This window comes from Helianthus annuus, chromosome 11, assembly GCF_002127325.2.
Source record: "Helianthus annuus cultivar XRQ/B chromosome 11, HanXRQr2.0-SUNRISE, whole genome shotgun sequence".
NCBI lineage: Eukaryota > Viridiplantae > Streptophyta > Magnoliopsida > Asterales > Asteraceae > Helianthus > Helianthus annuus.
This window is the reverse complement of record NC_035443.2, coordinates 181910953-181930106: the sequence shown is the minus strand read 5'-3', so window position 1 is coordinate 181930106 and position 19154 is coordinate 181910953. Positions and strand designations below refer to the sequence as shown.

At 40.6% G+C, this 19154-nt stretch overlaps 2 protein-coding genes across 2 annotated transcripts; both read left to right on the top strand.

The window, feature by feature from the left end:
* The first annotated feature begins 276 nt into the window (after positions 1-276).
* Positions 277-12131, top strand: LOC110891363 (3-dehydrosphinganine reductase TSC10A). Its single transcript, XM_022139056.2, has 4 exons — positions 277-591; positions 8382-8667; positions 10678-10825; positions 11754-12131. Exons 1-4 carry the CDS (start codon positions 347-349, stop codon positions 12044-12046), a joined length of 972 nt encoding a protein of 323 aa, XP_021994748.1. The 5' UTR covers positions 277-346; the 3' UTR covers positions 12047-12131.
* A 5015-nt stretch (positions 12132-17146) lies between these two features.
* LOC118484202 lies at positions 17147-18830 on the top strand. Its single transcript, XM_035980197.1, has 5 exons — positions 17147-17165; positions 17250-17387; positions 17474-17730; positions 17868-18017; positions 18819-18830. Exons 1-5 carry the CDS (start codon positions 17147-17149, stop codon positions 18828-18830), a joined length of 576 nt encoding a protein of 191 aa, XP_035836090.1.
* The last annotated feature ends 324 nt before the right edge of the window (positions 18831-19154 follow it).

Genomic DNA, 19154 nt, shown 5'->3' with positions numbered 1-19154 from the left:
AGGGCGTGGGGGATTCTTCACCGGCATGGGGGCTCTTTCGGGCGGTGATGTGGCACGCGATGAGTGGTGGATTGTGTTTGGAGATTGTTTATTTCTTATTTTATTTTTATAAACAATAAAAGAAAAGGTGGGGCCCTTCAACGCCCCCTTCCACCCCGCACTTTTAGGGATTGAAAGGGAAATCCCTTTCTCCTAACGTGACTGCCGCATAACACTTCATGCCGCTCCATACCTTATAGTGTAAACTAGAAAAGTCTAGTCCATATCTATCTTGCCCCCTTAATTGTAGTTTTCATCTTTTCAAATATCTCTTATATATTTGCTCTCCTTAGTCCTCCCAACATCAATGGCATACTTCCATCTCTCATTTCTTGCTCTCTTCGTTCTCCCAATATTCTTCATTCTCTTTCTTAAACTCATTGTCCGCCCTCACCCCATCAAAATCCCAATCAAATCCCGCCACGTGCTTATCACAGGCGGGTCCAGCGGCATCGGCCTAGCTTTAGCTAGGCAGGCTGCCGCTGAAGGCGCCCGTGTCACCATCTTAGCACGCGACCTCAACAAGCTCGAGGAAGCCAAGAACTCTATCCAACTCTCTGTTGGAAAATAAGTGAAAATAGCATTTTTCACAAATATAGGAAAATGATTTTTTCCTATTTTGGACTAGAAATAAATATAATAAAATGAGCGGGTTTTATGTATTTATTTGTGGGTTTGTGTTCTATGTTGGAAGAGCTTCGCAACGAACTAAACCACGTCCAAAACCGAGCTAAGATGAATGAGATATCGATGCTCAAAGTTGGGTGTTTGGAACATTCAATGTTGAAACTAAAGGGAAAGTAGCACCTTGTCCCACATAGGAGGAGGGATGGAACTTAAATGGGTATTTAAGGTGGAACTCTCCATCCTTATTGTTTCATGGAAGCACTCACTAGTGTCCTCGCGAAGGGTGCGGAGCACCCTAACTCGCACTCGCACTCGCACACGCGCGCGCGCGCGCGTGGCGTGGGCGATGAGGCGCAATGTGGCGCTTTGATGGCGCACTTTGCACTTCGCACGCTCGCATCGCCGCGAGCCGCTTGAGAGCCGCCTTTGTATTTTTGACCGCGCGCGCGTGGTGAAGCACAAGGGTTGCAAGGACCAAGTGGTAGGTGATGCGGCGCATGACGTGGCAGTCATGCGCGCGCGGGTACACGAGGCGCGCGGTTGGCGCATGGTGCATGGGTCCTACTGTGCCGTGTGCGGGGCACCAGAGTGAGCCAATACGGCGCGACTGTGTGGCGCGCACGTATAGACTCACAGGTGACGTGGCGCACGCCGCACCGCCGCACGGCGCATGGACGGACTTGAGCCGCACCGCGCACGACAGTGAGCCAAGAGGCCGCACGCCGCATGGCAGTGAGCCAAGAGGCCGCACGCCGCACGGCAGTGAGCCAAGAGGCCGCACGCCGCACGGCAGTGAGCCAAGAGGCCGCACGCCGCATGGCAGTGAGCCAAGAGGCCGCACGCCGCATGGCGCACCGCGCGCGCGCGCAAAAGCTTCCAGCATTGAATGACAGGGCAGTTTCAGTCCAGCTTCGTAACTGACGAGTTAATAGGCTTTGACTGAGAATTAAATGACGTATTAAATTGCATTGAAGACGTTTAATGCAATTTAAACCTCTCATTTAATTCATTTTGACTGTTTCAACCTAGGAGCTGTATAAATACAGCTCCATACCCACTTCAGAAGGACACCAGCAACAACAACAGCAATCAACTTTCTCTTTACAAAAATTAAGATCTTCTCCAGTATTCTTCAAGGTAGCCTTCGGGTTGTAGGCTTTCTCCGGCAGTACGCTGCTCCGGCTGTTGTACCCTGGGAAACAAAACGAGTACTCTTGGGAGACTCGGAATTTGTTTTAAGGGAAGCGTGTTGAACACGTGCCTCAGTCAAATTCTGCTTCTACACCTTTCTTGTATTTTGGTTTTTTCAGTTGTAATAGTATTGTTTCTTTTTCTGCTTTCTTTGTATTGTAATCAGTAATAAAATTTGTTTATTTTATTTAATTTATGCGAACGGTTCCTACAATCTTAAAACAAATTTTTAAAACCGTTCGTGTAATCAAAACCTTTCTGTTTGTGATTCAAACCAGTTTTGATTTCACTCAGTTTGTGTTTTAAAAACAGATTTTTTTTAGTTTTCATCTTCAAAGGAGCGACTTTGGTTGAAAACTATTTTTGGTTACATTCGAACTTGTCCTAAATTTGCTAAAACTTTCTGATTTGGTCTTCAAAGTTGGACTTAGAAGCCAATCAGTAAGTTCTAAAAATTATAAAATTTCTGTTTTTTGGTCTTCAAAGTTGGACTTAGAAGCCAAAACAGTAATTTGTGGTAAATTAAAATTTAATAGTTTACTTCTGATTTTTGCGTAACTCGGAATTTTTTGGACTAAACTTTAAATTTTTAATTTTCAGCATGTCGAACGAAACTGTCAACGTCAACAACACCACAAATGTTGTGACGGGAAACCCCCTTAACGCCACCACTGTGGGAGCGTCCACAGTGGCCAATCACGCTGAACGACCCGAGAAGTTTTCGGGTCAACACTTTAAGAGGTGGCAGCAGAAGATGTTCTTCTACCTGACCACCATGAACCTTGCGAGGTTCTTAACTGAATCCGCTCCCCAACCTGCGGAAGGGGAGACCAGCGCTCAGGCTCTGAGCGCGGTAGAGGCTTGGAAGCACTCGGATTTTATTTGTCGAGGCTATGTGTTAAACGGGTTGTCGGATGCGTTGTATAATGTTTACTACAACGTCAAGACTTCCAAAGACCTTTGGGATGCATTAGACAAGAAGTACAAAACGGAGGATGCTGGCACAAAGAAATTTGTGGTAGCCCGTTTTTTGGATTTCAAAATGGTTGATTCTAAAACAGTTATGAATCAAGTCCAAGAATTCCAAATTATACTTCATGACATCTCAGCGGAAGGCATGACACTAAGCGAGACATTCCAAGTGGCAGCGATGATTGAAAAGTTACCTCCTAGTTGGGTTGATTTTAAGAATTATCTTAAACACAAACGAAAGGAGATGACTATAGAGGATCTTATTGTTCGTCTTCGGATTGAAGAGGACAATAGAATCGCCCTAAAAGGCAGCATTGCGCAGACTAGTGCTAGCGCAAATCTGGTTGAGCATGGGCAATCCTCTAAGGGCGCGAAGAGCAAGGGGAAAAAGGACAAAGGGAAAGGGAAAGCAAAGGCTAGCAACCTTGGACCGAAGAAAGGGGTTGTGAAAAAGAAACCTCAAACGTTCCAAGGGACTTGTTACAACTGTGACGAGCCGGGGCATCGGGCTAACCAATGCAAGAAACCAAAGCGTGAGCGTGCGCACATGGTGAATGAAGACGGAATGCCTTTGGTGGCAATGATTTCCGACAAAAGCGCAATGATGGATGAGGTCAATACGGTGACCAATACTCCAAAAGGTTGGTGGGTTGATACGGGTGCGACCCGTCACGTTTGTGCAGACAAAAGTCTCTTTACCACCTTCAAGGCGCTTTCTGGAGAAGAGAAGCTGTATATGGGAAATGCAGCCACCGCTGACATCATGGGTGAAGGAACGGTGATCTTGAAGTGGACTTCAGGGAAGGAGCTCACTCTAAGCAACGTGTTGTATGTCCCAGACTTGCGCAAGAATCTAGTCTCGGGATGGTTGCTTAACAAGTTTGGATTTCGTTTAGTTTTTGAGAGCGATCAATTTGTACTAACTAAACGAGGAACGTATGTAGGCAAGGGTTATGCCCAAAATGGAATGTTCAAATTGAATGTAATGGCTGTCAAGAACATGAATAAAATTGCTACTACTTCTACTTATATGCTTGAGTTTTCTGAATCGAATAAATGGCATGGTAGATTAGGTCACGTAAATTTTAATTCAATACGCCGTTTAATCAATTTAAATTGTATACCAACATTCCATATTGATTCACACTATAAATGTGAAACATGCGTTGAATCCAAACTTACAAGAACATCATCGAAATCGGTTGAACGAATAACCGAACCCCTTGATTTAATTCACACTGATATTTGTGATTTAAAAGTGGTACCCACAAGAGGTGGAAATAAGTACTTCATCACGTTTATTGACGATAGTACTAAATATTGCTATGTATATTTACTAAAAAGTAAAGATGAAGCAATAACTAAATTTATCTTGTATAAAAATGAAGTTGAGAATCAACTTCAAAAGAAGATAAAAGCTTTGCGAAGCGATCGAGGAGGCGAATATGTTGCACCTTTTGCCGAGTTATGCGCAAAAAGTGGCATTGTACATGAGTGTACACCTCCTTACTCTCCACAATCAAATGGCGTGGCGGAACGAAAGAACCGCACATTGAAAGAAATGATGAACGCCATGTTGATAAGTTCTGGGGTGAGCCACGAACTGTGGGGGGAAGCCATTCTCTCGGCTAACTATCTTTTGAACAGGATACCACTCAAAAAGAGAGACGAAACTCCATATGAGTTATGGAAAAGGAAGAAACCTTCATACAAATACTTGAAAGTGTGGGGGTGCCTAGCAAAGGTGACTGTACCACCTCCTAAGGCTCTTAGGATAGGACCCAAAACTGTTGATTGCATATTTATTGGGTATGCACATCAAAGTAGTGCACATCGCTTTCTTGTACATGAGTCCAAGAATCCTGATGTACACGTAAACACTATTATGGAGGTGAATTCTAACGTTGTGTCTTACTTTGAAAATGTGTTTCCTTTGAGAAGACAAACACATGCAACGTCATCAACACCTAATTTTGAAGTAGGTGAAAGTTCATCAACACCAGTTGATGAGGTGGTTCATGATAAGACACATGAACAACCTGAGGTTGAAGAAACCGATCATAGGCGAAGTAAAAGGCCAAGGGTTGAAAAATCCTTCGGTCCAGACTTCGTTAGCTATATGGTTGAGGGCGAGCCCAATACATATCGCGAAGCGGTCTCCTCTTCAGAAGGACCTCAATGGAAAGAAGCAATAAGAAATGAAATAGATTCTATATTGCAAAATCATACTTGGGAGTTAGTAGATCTTCCACCTGGTTGCAAACCACTTGGATATCGTTGGATATTCAAAAGGAAGATGAAAACTGATGGAAGTATTGATAAGTACAAGGCTAGGTTGGTGATTAAAGGATTTAGACAAAAGGAAGGTCTAGATTACTTTGATACCTACTCGCCTGTGACGCGCATAACCTCGATTAGATTGGTTCTTGCTATAGCGGCTTTAAGAAATTTGGAAGTTCACCAAATGGACGTTAAAACCGCATTTCTAAATGGCGATTTAGAAGAAGAAATTTACATGGAGCAACCTGAAGGTTTCTCCGCCCCAGGTCAAGAGGGTAAAGTATGTAAACTCGTCAAGTCTTTGTATGGCTTGAAGCAAGCACCAAAACAATGGCACCAAAAGTTTGATCATGTCATGATTGACAATGGTTTCAAAATAAATGAGTGCGACAAATGTGTTTATTTCAAAGACACAAAGGAAGGTTATGTCATCTTATGCCTTTATGTAGACGATATGCTTATCATTGGGAGTAATGATAAAATTATCAAAGCTACTAAAAGCATGTTGAAAGCGAGATTTGACATGAAAGACATGGGTTTAGCGGATGTGATTCTTGGAGTAAAGATCATAAGAACCCAAGAAGGTCTTGTCTTAAGTCAATCTCACTATGTGGATAAAATTCTTGAAAAATTCAACTCGGGAGATACGAGTGTCGCTCGAACTCCAGTTGATACCTCCCAACATCTCAAGAAGAATAAAGGAGATGGAGTTGCTCAATTAGAGTATTCAAGAATTATTGGCAGTCTAATGTATCTAATGACATGTACTAGACCCGACTTGGCTTACGCGGTGAGTAGGCTAAGTAGATACACCAGCAATCCGTGCGCGGATCATTGGAAGGCTATCACGAGGGTGCTTAGATACATACGATACACAAGAGACTATGGACTGCATTATACCCGACAACCAGCAGTGATCGAAGGATACACTGATGCAAACTGGATATCGGATAATAAAGATTCCAAATCAACAAGTGGTTACGTGTTTACACTTGGAGGAGCTGCTATTGCTTGGAAGTCTTCTAAGCAAACAGTCATAGCGAGATCCACAATGGAATCTGAATTTATCGCCTTGGATAAGTCAGGCGAGGAGGCGGAATGGCTACGTCAATTCGTGGAAGATATTCCAAGATGGCCAAAGCCTTTGCCAGCCATATGTGTACATTGTGATAGCCAATCAGCGATTGGTAGAGCTCAAAGCTTGATGTACAATGGCAGATCAAGGCATATGCGACGTAGACATAACACGATACGACAACTACTCTCAACGGGTGTTATCACAATTGATTATGTGAGATCAGCGGATAACATTGCGGACCCGTTTACAAAAGGCTTAAGCAGAGAGTTAGTAGAAACGTCGTCAAGAGGAATGGGACTAAAGCCCGTGGTTAATGGGAATATGAGGGAAACCTAACTTAGTTGACTGGAGATCCCAAGATCTAAGTTCAATAGGACAACTTAATCATATTACCAGAACGGAGTCACTGTGGGGGAGTACCCCAAACTAAATAAAAGGGAGTTACATATACTTCCTAGTCCATTCCAATCAGTGATATGAAGTGAGGTTAAGCATATTAAGGTTAATGATTTCGGGAAATCAAATAACCATGATGCTTTTAATGATTCATGGGAATCACCTATGTTAGAGAGAAGTGGGGTCGCTTCAAATGGATTTGTGGGGTGCGCAAATCCTAGAGCTCTCGCAGAACCAGGCTAGTGTTCCAGGACCATAATAGGACACGACAATGAGGAGTTGGCCAAACCAGGGAGAGTATTGTGTGAAGTGTATTGTCGTTTACACAAATGGGGGTATGTTCAAGGACATCGCGTCTACACACCGCTAGTAAGCTAAGTGCGCTTCACAAAAGAAGGTTCAAAGGCTTCAACCTACCTATCTTGCAATACTCAACTGTCGAAGTTTATCGTTGAAAAGTGTAAGGAAAAGATCCATTTCCATACATGTGGGGGATTGTTGGAAATTTGATGAAAATAGCATTTTTCATGTGGGGGATTGTTGGAAAATAAGTGAAAATAGCATTTTTCACAAATATAGGAAAATGATTTTTTCCTATTTTGGACTAGAAATAAATATAATAAAATGAGCGGGTTTTATGTATTTATTTGTGGGTTTGTGTTCTATGTTGGAAGAGCTTCGCAACGAACTAAACCACGTCCAAAACCGAGCTAAGATGAATGAGATATCGATGCTCAAAGTTGGGTGTTTGGAACATTCAATGTTGAAACTAAAGGGAAAGTAGCACCTTGTCCCACATAGGAGGAGGGATGGAACTTAAATGGGTATTTAAGGTGGAACTCTCCATCCTTATTGTTTCATGGAAGCACTCACTAGTGTCCTCGCGAAGGGTGCGGAGCACCCTAACTCGCACTCGCACTCGCACACGCGCGCGCGCGCGCGTGGCGTGGGCGATGAGGCGCAATGTGGCGCTTTGATGGCGCACTTTGCACTTCGCACGCTCGCATCGCCGCGAGCGTATAGACTCACAGGTGACGTGGCGCACGCCGCACCGCCGCACGGCGCATGGACGGACTTGAGCCGCACCGCGCACGACAGTGAGCCAAGAGGCCGCACGCCGCATGGCAGTGAGCCAAGAGGCCGCACGCCGCACGGCAGTGAGCCAAGAGGCCGCACGCCGCACGGCAGTGAGCCAAGAGGCCGCACGCCGCATGGCAGTGAGCCAAGAGGCCGCACGCCGCATGGCGCACCGCGCGCGCGCGCAAAAGCTTCCAGCATTGAATGACAGGGCAGTTTCAGTCCAGCTTCGTAACTGACGAGTTAATAGGCTTTGACTGAGAATTAAATGACGTATTAAATTGCATTGAAGACGTTTAATGCAATTTAAACCTCTCATTTAATTCATTTTGACTGTTTCAACCTAGGAGCTGTATAAATACAGCTCCATACCCACTTCAGAAGGACACCAGCAACAACAACAGCAATCAACTTTCTCTTTACAAAAATTAAGATCTTCTCCAGTATTCTTCAAGGTAGCCTTCGGGTTGTAGGCTTTCTCCGGCAGTACGCTGCTCCGGCTGTTGTACCCTGGGAAACAAAACGAGTACTCTTGGGAGACTCGGAATTTGTTTTAAGGGAAGCGTGTTGAACACGTGCCTCAGTCAAATTCTGCTTCTACACCTTTCTTGTATTTTGGTTTTTTCAGTTGTAATAGTATTGTTTCTTTTTCTGCTTTCTTTGTATTGTAATCAGTAATAAAATTTGTTTATTTTATTTAATTTATGCGAACGGTTCCTACACTCTCCACCGGTGTAGAAGTGGACATCGTGAGCGCGGATGTATGCGACTTTGAAGCGGTTAAAGAAGCGGTTAAAAGTGTTGGCCCGATTGATGTTTTGGTTTGTAACCAAGGTGTGTTTGTAGCTCAAGAGATAGTAAATCAGGAGATGAAGGATATTAGAAGCATGATTAATGTGAACTTTATTGGGACCGTTAATTTAGTTAAGGCTGCATTGCCTGGAATGAAGAATAGAAGTGACAGAAAACCGGTTTCAATCGCTTTCATGTCATCGCAGGCCGGTCAGGTATTGCGTGTCTTTCGAGTATTCTTACTTTCGAGTATGCGTCACCTTTGGGCGTTTTGCGTCATGTGACAGTCCAGTTAGCAATGGGCATTATGGGGCGTTTTTCTAAAATGGGTGTAGTGGAGATGTGAGCATTGTGTGACATTATGTTAAAAGGGTTGTAATAGAATTAAATAAAAAAAAACCATCAAAAAATGTATTGGCCAAACAAAAAGAAGAATACCTGTCATTGGCCAAACAATTGAACAACAGGCGTGGAAAAAAGAACACTCTGGACAATTTTTTTAAAAAAAAACGCCCAGGGGACGGGCGTGGGGCGTTTTTTTGGGGTAAAACGCCCAACCCCCCACCCCATCCCAGTACGGGTGGTCTAACCGAACATTCGGGATTTTTTTAAGGCTGGTAAAATGGACGAGTCAGGTTAGGTGACGAATCAGAACAAGTGAGTCCAACTGAATGAACTGGATTAGAGTAATTAAAGGTTTGCTTTTTTATTGGTATAATTAAATATACAAGTTATTAAATTTTTAAATGACAAAACATATTTAGAATTATATTACTAAATTCTTTGAATATAATTTTAAATCATCAGATGAACGTAATAACTCTTATTTGCCTAAACATTGTACACATCAAAACTTGTAGTCTTGTAGACAAATTGCTAACTCCTAAGTATAGAAATCAGAAATGTCATATCATAAATGAATATTATTATAGGATAGAAATTAGTTTAATTCATGTAACACAGTTTTAAAAATCTTTATAAAGTTAAACCAATAAAAAATCAATTTCTAATACATTTACTGATTACATAGCCTATTAAGTAGGCTTGAAAAAAATTTAACAGTATGATATTAGTAATTAAATAGCATTGTCTACTAAATAAAAATACATTGAAACAAATAACAACGGCTAAAGTGATGACTATGTCACTGTGACAAAAGTTAACATCAAAGTATGAGAGACAGACACTTACAAACATACTAAAAAAATTAATTAGCATCATTTTACTTAATTTATACTAACCTTTTTATTCCGTACACGATTAACAAATTATTGACTACTGACTTAACACAAAAATCTTCTTGAGGTCACATGTACCTAAAGGGTGGGTCCGCAGTCCGCCCATGAGCCAGGAGTGGACCTGTCGAGTAACTAGCCGTAGTACGGGCTATGGCTCAACTTTGTACCGGTAGTGTAAAATCTTTTTTTTCGATTTTTATACAAATGACACCCTAAACAACTACGAGGACACCCCTAAAAAATTGTAAGCCCAAATTGCAGTTGTAAATAATAAGCCCAAATCAGTTTATTAAAGCCCAGTTATGAAGAGTAAGCATTCATTAATGAAGATTGTATATAATAAACTCAACCAATTGTTATTAAAGCCCAGTTATAATGTTATATGTTAGCCCAACCAAATCAGTTTATATGCTATGAAAAAAAGAAGAAGACAAATCTATTAGATATTTGTTTTACTTTATTTATTTATTGTCGTTTTTTTAATATTGTATGATTGCACGGTGAAAAAAAACTTTCTTGGAATACCCCTGAGTTAATGTTCTAGCTCTGTCACTTCGACAGCTCAAAACGACCTTAAATTTGCTCAAAAGGGAACAACTTTCCTTGCACTTAGGCTATGAGGTGTGGGGGCTCCATAGGGCTCTATCCCCGCCACATCATCAGCTATAGCGCCCATAAGGGCTTTATCACCACACCCATATGGGGCTCCATCATGGTAACACCCGGTAGCGCCCATATGCACATATTCAGGTGGGGTCCACTAGTTCTAAACCAATCAAATAATTTTTTTTTTATTTTGTTTAATAGGGGCTCCATCCACACCATGTAAATTAAAGGGGGGCTCCATAGGTGACGTGGATCCTAGGTGGATTTGATAAAGCCCCATGGGGCTCCATCCACACCTCATAGCCTTAATGTATGCAAAAGTTATATATTATAGTTATGATGCTAAGATGATTTTGTTTTTTGAACCACTTGCAATTTTAGGTGGGCATTTATGGTTATGCAGTTTATTCTGCTACTAAGTTTGGCCTAAGAGGTTTGGCTGAAGCCCTCCAACAAGAAGTTATTGCCGACAACATTTATGTTTCACTTATATTTCCCCCTGAGACGGATACACAAAGTTTGGCAAAAGGTTAAACCTCCTCTAAGATATTTAGGATTCCATAGCGGCATAGCCTTTTTGTTTTCCATTCATGAGAAAATATATTTAATAAAGATTACATATATGAGTAGCAATTGGGCCATGTTGTGTAATGGGCCAAGACATGTTCGGGTCAAAACGGGTTGGGTCATTGTGGGTTTGCCAACTATGTTTGTTTTTATAGTTGTTGGGTGGGGCGGAGGCGGAGGAAATGGTGATGAGATAATAGCACTTATGTCAATTCTAACGCATTCTTCGAGAAGCGGGACCAAGGGGGACTAGAGGGTCCGCTAACTTGCCAATCAACGAGATTTCTTGAATTTTATTTATAAAATCTGAGTATTTTTTAATAAAAAACTTGAGTTGGTCCCAAGGTTGTAAATGATAGAAAAGAAAACCTTAAGCTCACTTCCAACTAAAAAGTTTATACTTTATTTTCCTCAACCCATTATGGCATGTTAGAAAGATACATCTGATCACCATTTTAATATAAAAATTTAGAGTTAATTATTGTTTTCGTCCCTGTGGTTTGTCAAAAATCACTATTTCAGTCCATTAGTTTAAAAATTACGATTTCAGTCCCTGTGGTTTTACTTTTGTAACCATTTCAGTCCCTGTACTACCAGAATAAATGGATTGAAATGGTTACGAAAGTGAAACCACATGGATTGAAATGGTTACGAAAGTGAAACCACGGGGACTGAAATCGCAATTTTTAAACTAATGGACTGAAATAGTGATTTTTGACAAACCGCATGGACGAAAACAGTAATTAACTCAAAAATTTATATTAGAGTTCATAGACTCAAACTAATACGATTTTAATTGTCTGGGTCCATATGGTTAGGTATAAATATAAGTAATTTGAATCTTGTCACCTTCTTTCTCCATTTATGATAATTATTTTAGCGCGTTGCAGCGAAAAGGATGATGCCGCGATTGACAAGCATCATGGCAGCAACCTCTAGTACAATGCAAGCTGATGAAGTTGCAAAGAAAGCATTGAATGGCATCAAAAGTGGAAGTTTCTTTGTTTTCTGCAACTTGGAAGGATTCTTCTTGTCCATAGTAACCGCAGGTTTCTCTCCACAAAGATCATATCTCATGGCGTTTGTCGAGGTTATTTTCAGCGGCGTAGCACGTATAGCAGCATTGTGGGTTCAGAGGACTTGGTACGGTAGCATTGAGAAGTCGCATGCACAATACAAATAGAAATTATAGGTGTTTAGATCTGTCATGTCATAATAAAGTTAATAAAGAGTTGCATAATTTGACATGAAAACAAAATAAGTATGTAGCTCAAGGATACATAACTTTAAATAAACACACTTTTGACATGCATCATAAGTCAAACATTTAATATGTCTAATTTCTGCAAACATAAGGGTGAAGGGAGTGCTTACCTATTCCAAATAGGTAAACTCCTAATTCACCCAATCACACATTGTCATGTCAATTCACCTAAATAAGTTATCTAATACTCAAAAACGTTGGCGGTGGTTTACCTAATGGGGTTTAGGTAAATTATTATTTTTTTAAAAAGGAAAAACTGTGTGATTGGTTGAGAAGGAATGGACCCCGCGACACACCCATCTCCCCCCCCCCCTCCCCCCTCTCCCTCCCTCTCACCGAATCGGTGAAGGTTCACCGCCCCACTTCATTACCGAAGGGTAAACACGGACGGCAGCAGTATTACCGATCGATAAACTGCGATACAGACGTGTTTAACGCCCCACTCCGCTCACCCTAACATAACATATTGATGGGATCACGTTGACCTCATGAGTTTCGTCACTACTCCAATACCCTTAGTTGTCGCTACCGTAACCCCCTTAATCATAGAAATACAGCCACAAAGGCACTGCCCTATAAAAAAAGTTTCGACCAAGGTACTCTGCCATAAGTCTCCATTACCATTCGATCATTCCCGGAGGAACATAACAAATTTCGACAATGTACTAAATTCGAAAAGGTTTAATCTTTTAAAACATTCCATTGAGAAATTGAAAATAATTCCTTTTCTTTCTTAAAACCATTCTTTGTTTAAAAAAAACATATTTTGTTTAAATATTTTTCCGAGTATGCACACTATCCCAAAATAGTCTAAAAGGTGTCTTATAACTCACATGTTGTTTTTATATTTTATCAATTTCAAGAAAGCATGAGTGCCAATGGGATGGTGGTGGAGTAGTAACTGACTCAAGTTCAATTCATGTTCTCCTCATTATTTTCTGCATCACCTAGTAATGATGGAAGACTAGGCGAATATGTGGAGATCGCTAGTTCGATACTTGAACTGAGCGGGTTTTACCTCACCGCACTGTCGTGCCTTCGGGCGAGTGTTCACAGGCTTCGGCCCTAGGTGAGGGTTTTCACCGGTTCAGATACGAATGTATCCCGATGTGGTGAATTTCGTCAGTAACCCATTTGAAGAATTCGTTGATCGTTCAAAAAAAGCAGGAGTTAAAAAGGTGAATGTATTTTAATGTTCATTAAATTTATTGATTGTTTCGTTCTTGGATTCTAAGAAAAAAAAAAGAATGTCATAATTGAAATTAAATGAAGGAAGAGGATCAAATAGCAAGTTTGATCTAGGTAGAAAACGTAAGAAACAATAATAGGATGAAATGTGACAAATAATAACGAAAACCATAGGGAGAAGCATATTAGTCAATCACATCTCATCTTCTCTCTTTCTTTTCGTTTGCATCTTCAAAACCAACCATTTTCAAAACCCATCATCTTCAACCTTTTCTTCATGTGTTCTTCAACTTTTTTTTGAAGAAATCCGGTTTAATTTTATATAATTTCTCATTTTTCCTCGTGATTTTGAAGCGAATCACTCGATTCGTTCGATTCGATCATTGGTCAATGTTTCTAGCATTCAAATTTCATCAATCGTTGAAGAAATCAGTTTCGATCTATGTAAGAAATCTAAAGAATTTCGTCAATCATTGCTTTTCACGATCTGGGTTTTCAAATTGCGTTTTAGAAAAAACTCTTCTTTTGTGTTTTTTGTCCATTGTGTTTTATAAAGAACATTTTATTTTGTGTTTTCTGTCAATTGCGTTTTAGAAAAAGACACTTTCTTTTGTGTTTTTAGTCCACTGCGTTTTAGAAATAACACTTTCTTTTGTGTGTATAGTCCATTGCGTTTTAGAAAAAAAAAAAAAAAACGTTTTTCTGTGTGTGTTTTTTGTCCATTGCGTTTTACACCTCTGGATTTTTTGATTTTTTTTTCAAAAGTATAGCAATAGTATAGTCGTTTTAAAGATAAAAAACGCTCGTTTTTATGGTGCAATTTTTATAAAAAAAAAAATAATGTCGTATAAAAGAATTATTAACGTTTTAAAAACGATCAGGAATTGAAAGAGAGATAAATTATTGAGTAAGAGGACTAGAATACCCTAGATGAAAACTCAAGTGCCTCTGATTTTGATCAATTCAACCCATTTAATATAAGCCCTTAATTACTTAATGGATGATCAAAATTACTTCTTAACCTTTCTACCTAAATAAACTTCCTAGTATATCCTGACCCATTAAATGGATTCTTGAACCTTGATTAGTTTCTTGATAATCAATTTAATCACTTATTTATGGAGTTGATAATACATGAAGTGATGAAACCAATATCAAAGAAACTTAAATGGGCAAAGAAGTGGAAATGGGGCAAGTCGCGTGTAGTTCATTTAAATCCATTACGTGATGAACTCGTGGATTAATTGGGCTGAACTTAAATTGGTTTGTGGCCCCGAAAAGAACAAAAGGGCAACAAAAGAGGGAACATAGGGTCGCGCTTCACAGGTTCTATTAGACCATGCGTAGTGGTAAGGGTGAATAATGTCTCTACCCTTAGGCGTTTTCCGTCATGTGACAGTATAGTCAGAAAGGGGCATTAATAGTAGGGATGTGGGTATTATGTTAAAAGAGTGTAGAGAATTAAATAAAAATAAAAATAAAAAATCCAACAAAAAAGGCTATTGGCCAAAAAAAAGAAGATTAAATGTGATTGGCCATTCAAATTTGCACAAAGCGTGATTTAAAAAACGCCTAGGGGCTTTTCTGAACAATAACGCCCAATAATGTCCAGAGAGGTGGGGGTGGGCGTGTTTGAGGGAAAAAAGTTGGGCAACAACGCCCACTATGCATAGTCTTACCCGGCAAAATTTATGATGTGGCGTATATTCAACGTAATACAGAGAGAAGATGGCACATATTTAGCGTAACCTAGAGAGGTGGCGTAAATTAGATGTTCAATAAATATAAATATATACCTTTACAATTTTTTAACGTTATTTACAATTTAAATGTTTAATATATACACATATGTAATAAGTTGAGAGTTCAAATAAGAAGAAATTACAAGTTAAGAATTAATATATACACATATGTAATAAGACAATGTTTTGGTGTAAGGTACAAAATGTGTAGGACCCCAACACTTTTAAGAGGGTGTTTGGGATTACGTTTTGAAGTGATTATTTGATTATTGCGTTTGTAAAACATAAATAATCTAAAAAAATGTTTGGATGAAGAAATGATTATCTGCCTCCAAAACGCAGTTTTGAAGAAGCATGTACCTACATGCTTTTTCAAAACGCAGTTTTAAAAACGCAAAATCTATTTTGAAAACGCATAATCTATTTTGAAAACGCAACACCAAACACTCCCTAAATAATTTTGCGACTCATAGTAAAATATGTGTAGGACATAACACTTTTAAATAGTTTTGTCATTTCTAATAGAATTGGTGTATTAATGGTGATAACTGTTTTGGTCAAAAATTACCGAAGCAATTAAGTGATCAAATTAGTTAAGTGAGATAGTGTGCTAAAAAGTGTGTTGAAAATATGCTGGTTAGGTTCTTTGGAAAAACAGTGTTCAGGATACGGCTCAGGATATTGAGCTGTATCTACGATCAAACAATGAGCAAAAAGGTAAAGTAAATGACACGAGATGTACGAGGAAAGCCCTTGATCAATCTAGATCGCGGGCATAAAACCTCGGGAGCTGACAATCGCAGCTGCCTAGTTCTTCTTATTGCTTTAAACTTCAGGATACAGTGCAGGATATAGATCAGATCGCTAAGTGTTACAACGAATTTGTGAAAGTTGCGAGAGAGCAAGTGTTGAGAGTGTAGAGAGTGTGATTGTGATGTCCTAGTTGATCTGATATACCCACTATTTATAGTAACGAATTACAAACTAAAATTCCTATAAACATGGGATGCTCCGAATATTCCAATGTGAACGTTGTAGACCGAGTAATGCGGCTTCAACGGCTTCTTGTGAACGACTTGGACCGAGTCTTCAGTAGAAAAGGTCTTCATGAACGTTGCTAGCTTCTAACCCACGTACCTGCATTCAATCCGTTAGTGATCCTGAGGATACCATTCAGGATGTTACCAATATCCTGAGTCAGCATCCCGGATGTAAACAGATACAATATAAACAAGATATATATCAAGATACTTTCCAGGATATGGGCTCAGAATTTCACCCATAACAATTGTCCCCAAAAATGTTACCGTTTGACATCCTGCACTAACGGTTACATTTTTCACGGTGGCCGAGGTAATTAAAAGATAAGACCATTGATGTGACAGCTTTCAACCACCCGGCCTATATTTACTCATCATGCCCTATATCTTCTCGTCCTTATCTCTCTTTTAACCACAATCGACAAGGAAAAAGGTAATATTCTCTCCCTCATCTTCGTATTCATCTTTTATCTTACTCCGGCAAGAATTCAGGCGACCAAATGCCTAGGCAAACGAGGTCCAGTTCAGGCGACTCGGCTCCCACATTCATCCAACAGAACCTTCTCCAAGAGCCGGAGAAGGAAGCATGTACCTTCGATAGTGCCCATCTGTCGGCCTTGAAATCCTCCGGCATCTTCCCGGAAGGGACCGTATTTAGACCGTTTGACCGGGAAATCCGGTCGGACATGGTCTCCAAGGAGTGGATATGCTTTAGTGCTTTCCCTTTTACCCTAGGGCTACAATTCCCCTTTCCAGATTTCATCACTGAGTTCTTCAATATCACAAAAATCTCTTTCAGCCAAACCATGCCAATGCTCTAGCGTGTTTTATCCGTTCTTGACCAAATCAAGAGAAACCACATTCCTGATCTTTCTGTCCATGACCTCCCCCTAGCATACCGACTTAGATGCCACGGCTCTTGTCGATTCTTGTTTTACTCTACTTCTGGTGACCCACTGATACTTCGTGCCACCAGGAACGAGGATGGTTGGCAATCCAAATATTTCTTTGTAAAAAGGGATTCAATCCCTGGGGGAACGGATTATCCGATGAGATGGTTGAAGAAGGGTAGGATTTAGGGTTTAAAGATAATCCTGCCTCTTATCCTGCTTTATATCCTGAACTGACCAACTTTCTCTGTTGTGTATGCAGCTGATTTCAGGAAAGTTGCACCTCCCCTCGCTGATTCTCAAAGAAGAATAGACGCCATTAGACTCCTTCCAGAGGCAGAGAGAAGTTTCAACCCATCTCCACCAACTCCAAGCCCTCTTTCAAGCGCAAACATGTCTGGTAAGGATCCTGCAAAATATCCTGTACATACATGTTTTTATTTGATATTATTAGGAGAGGTTTAGAATTTTACTCCCTGTGTGCAGATTCCAGCAAAGTTCCAGTCTATCTAGACCTCGACGAACTCGACAGCTATCCAACTCCAACCATAGTCAAGAAGGAGGCTCCTGCTGCCACCAGCTCCAAGCCACTCCCAGCTCCCAAGGCCAACCCAAGGACTCGTGCTTCCGCAGCGAAAAAGAGGAAGGGCCTTGAGGTCAGTGCTCCAAGCTCAGGAGGGTTCTCCTATGACGATCTCAGCTTTACCGATTCCTTAAAGCCAATGACATCCTTCCTTAACAAGGTAATATCCTGACGCATACTCTGCATATATATCCTGCACATATATCCTGCACGGATATCCTAACAGGATATCCTGATAGGATATCTTGGTCACTATATATATATATATTCTAACTCGTACCTGTTATTGGTGCACAGGGCCTCCAGCATTTGCTCCACTTGTACAATGATGCATGTGGTACCGTCGCACTTCATGAAGCCAGGATCAAGCAGCTTGAAACTACTGTTGCCGACCAAGGTGCCATTGCTGAAGCGAAAAGTCGGCACTATGAGGATAAGCTGAAAAAGGTCACTCAGGATGCCGAGCTCAAATTGGCCACCATGCAAATGGATCATGATCAGGCCATGATCAATTTCCGGGAAGGAATCAAGACTTCTGCTATTGTCTCCCTGTTACAAGCACGCATCAAGATGGCTTATGAGGCCAAGGAGACAGGTCTTGTTTGTCCATCCTGGCCAATTGAATCCTTGGTGGCCAAGTTGAAGGAGCTTGGAGGCAAAGCTGTGCCACTCCCATCTGAAGCCGGCGAATCTTCCAAGTCAGCGGAGGTGGCAGATCAGGCTGGAGACAAGAAGGATGCCGGAGCGGATGCTGGTGAGGATGTTGGACAGGATGCTGGTGCTGAGAAGCCGGGGAAAGCCGGAGAGGATGCCGCTGTGTGAGGGCAGCTGAGTGGGCGATGATGGATATTGATGCCTAGGCCGGAGCCCACTTTTTTAGGTTTAATGGTTGATGTCTTGAACAATTTACTTTTCTTGTCTGTTAAACAATTTTAATTTCCTGCATGCAGACAATATGATGGCCAAAGGTGGAGGGATCCTGAGTTTCAGGACGAAGCCCTTGGTCATCAGTTAGTATGGTTTATTTTGAACGCTTTTTAACAAGTGAAGGTGGAGGTATCTTGGGTTCCAAGACGAAGCCTTCATTTGTTAAGTAAATATGTTAGGAAACTAATTATGCTTTTGGTGGATGGGTCTCGGTTTGAGACGAAGCCAAGAGCATAATCTTTTGCTATGTTAATAATATAACCCTTTTTGGCTTTATATAAATTTCTCTTGTGAAAATTGTTTTGTTTGAATGTTTTTCAGAACATATTATAAATGTATCCCTGAAAAATATTCTGATTAAAATACAACCTATTAGTCGTCTAAATAAAAAGGAAAGATCATACCAGAGATTCTTAGTGAATCAATTTCAATTCTTCATTATAAGCTTGTCCCCAGTGCATACTTATAAACTCGAATCCATCCTCAGAATAGTATGATGTATGTCCCCTGTACTTAACATAGAAACACAACTGTATTCATATTATTGAATCGAATGAATTCCAAATACCCCAGGGCAAAACCCTTGATATCTTGAAACGAACCCTTAGTATACTGGGGATAAACCCTGAGTTTCATGCGCTACAGGCGGGAGTGTAT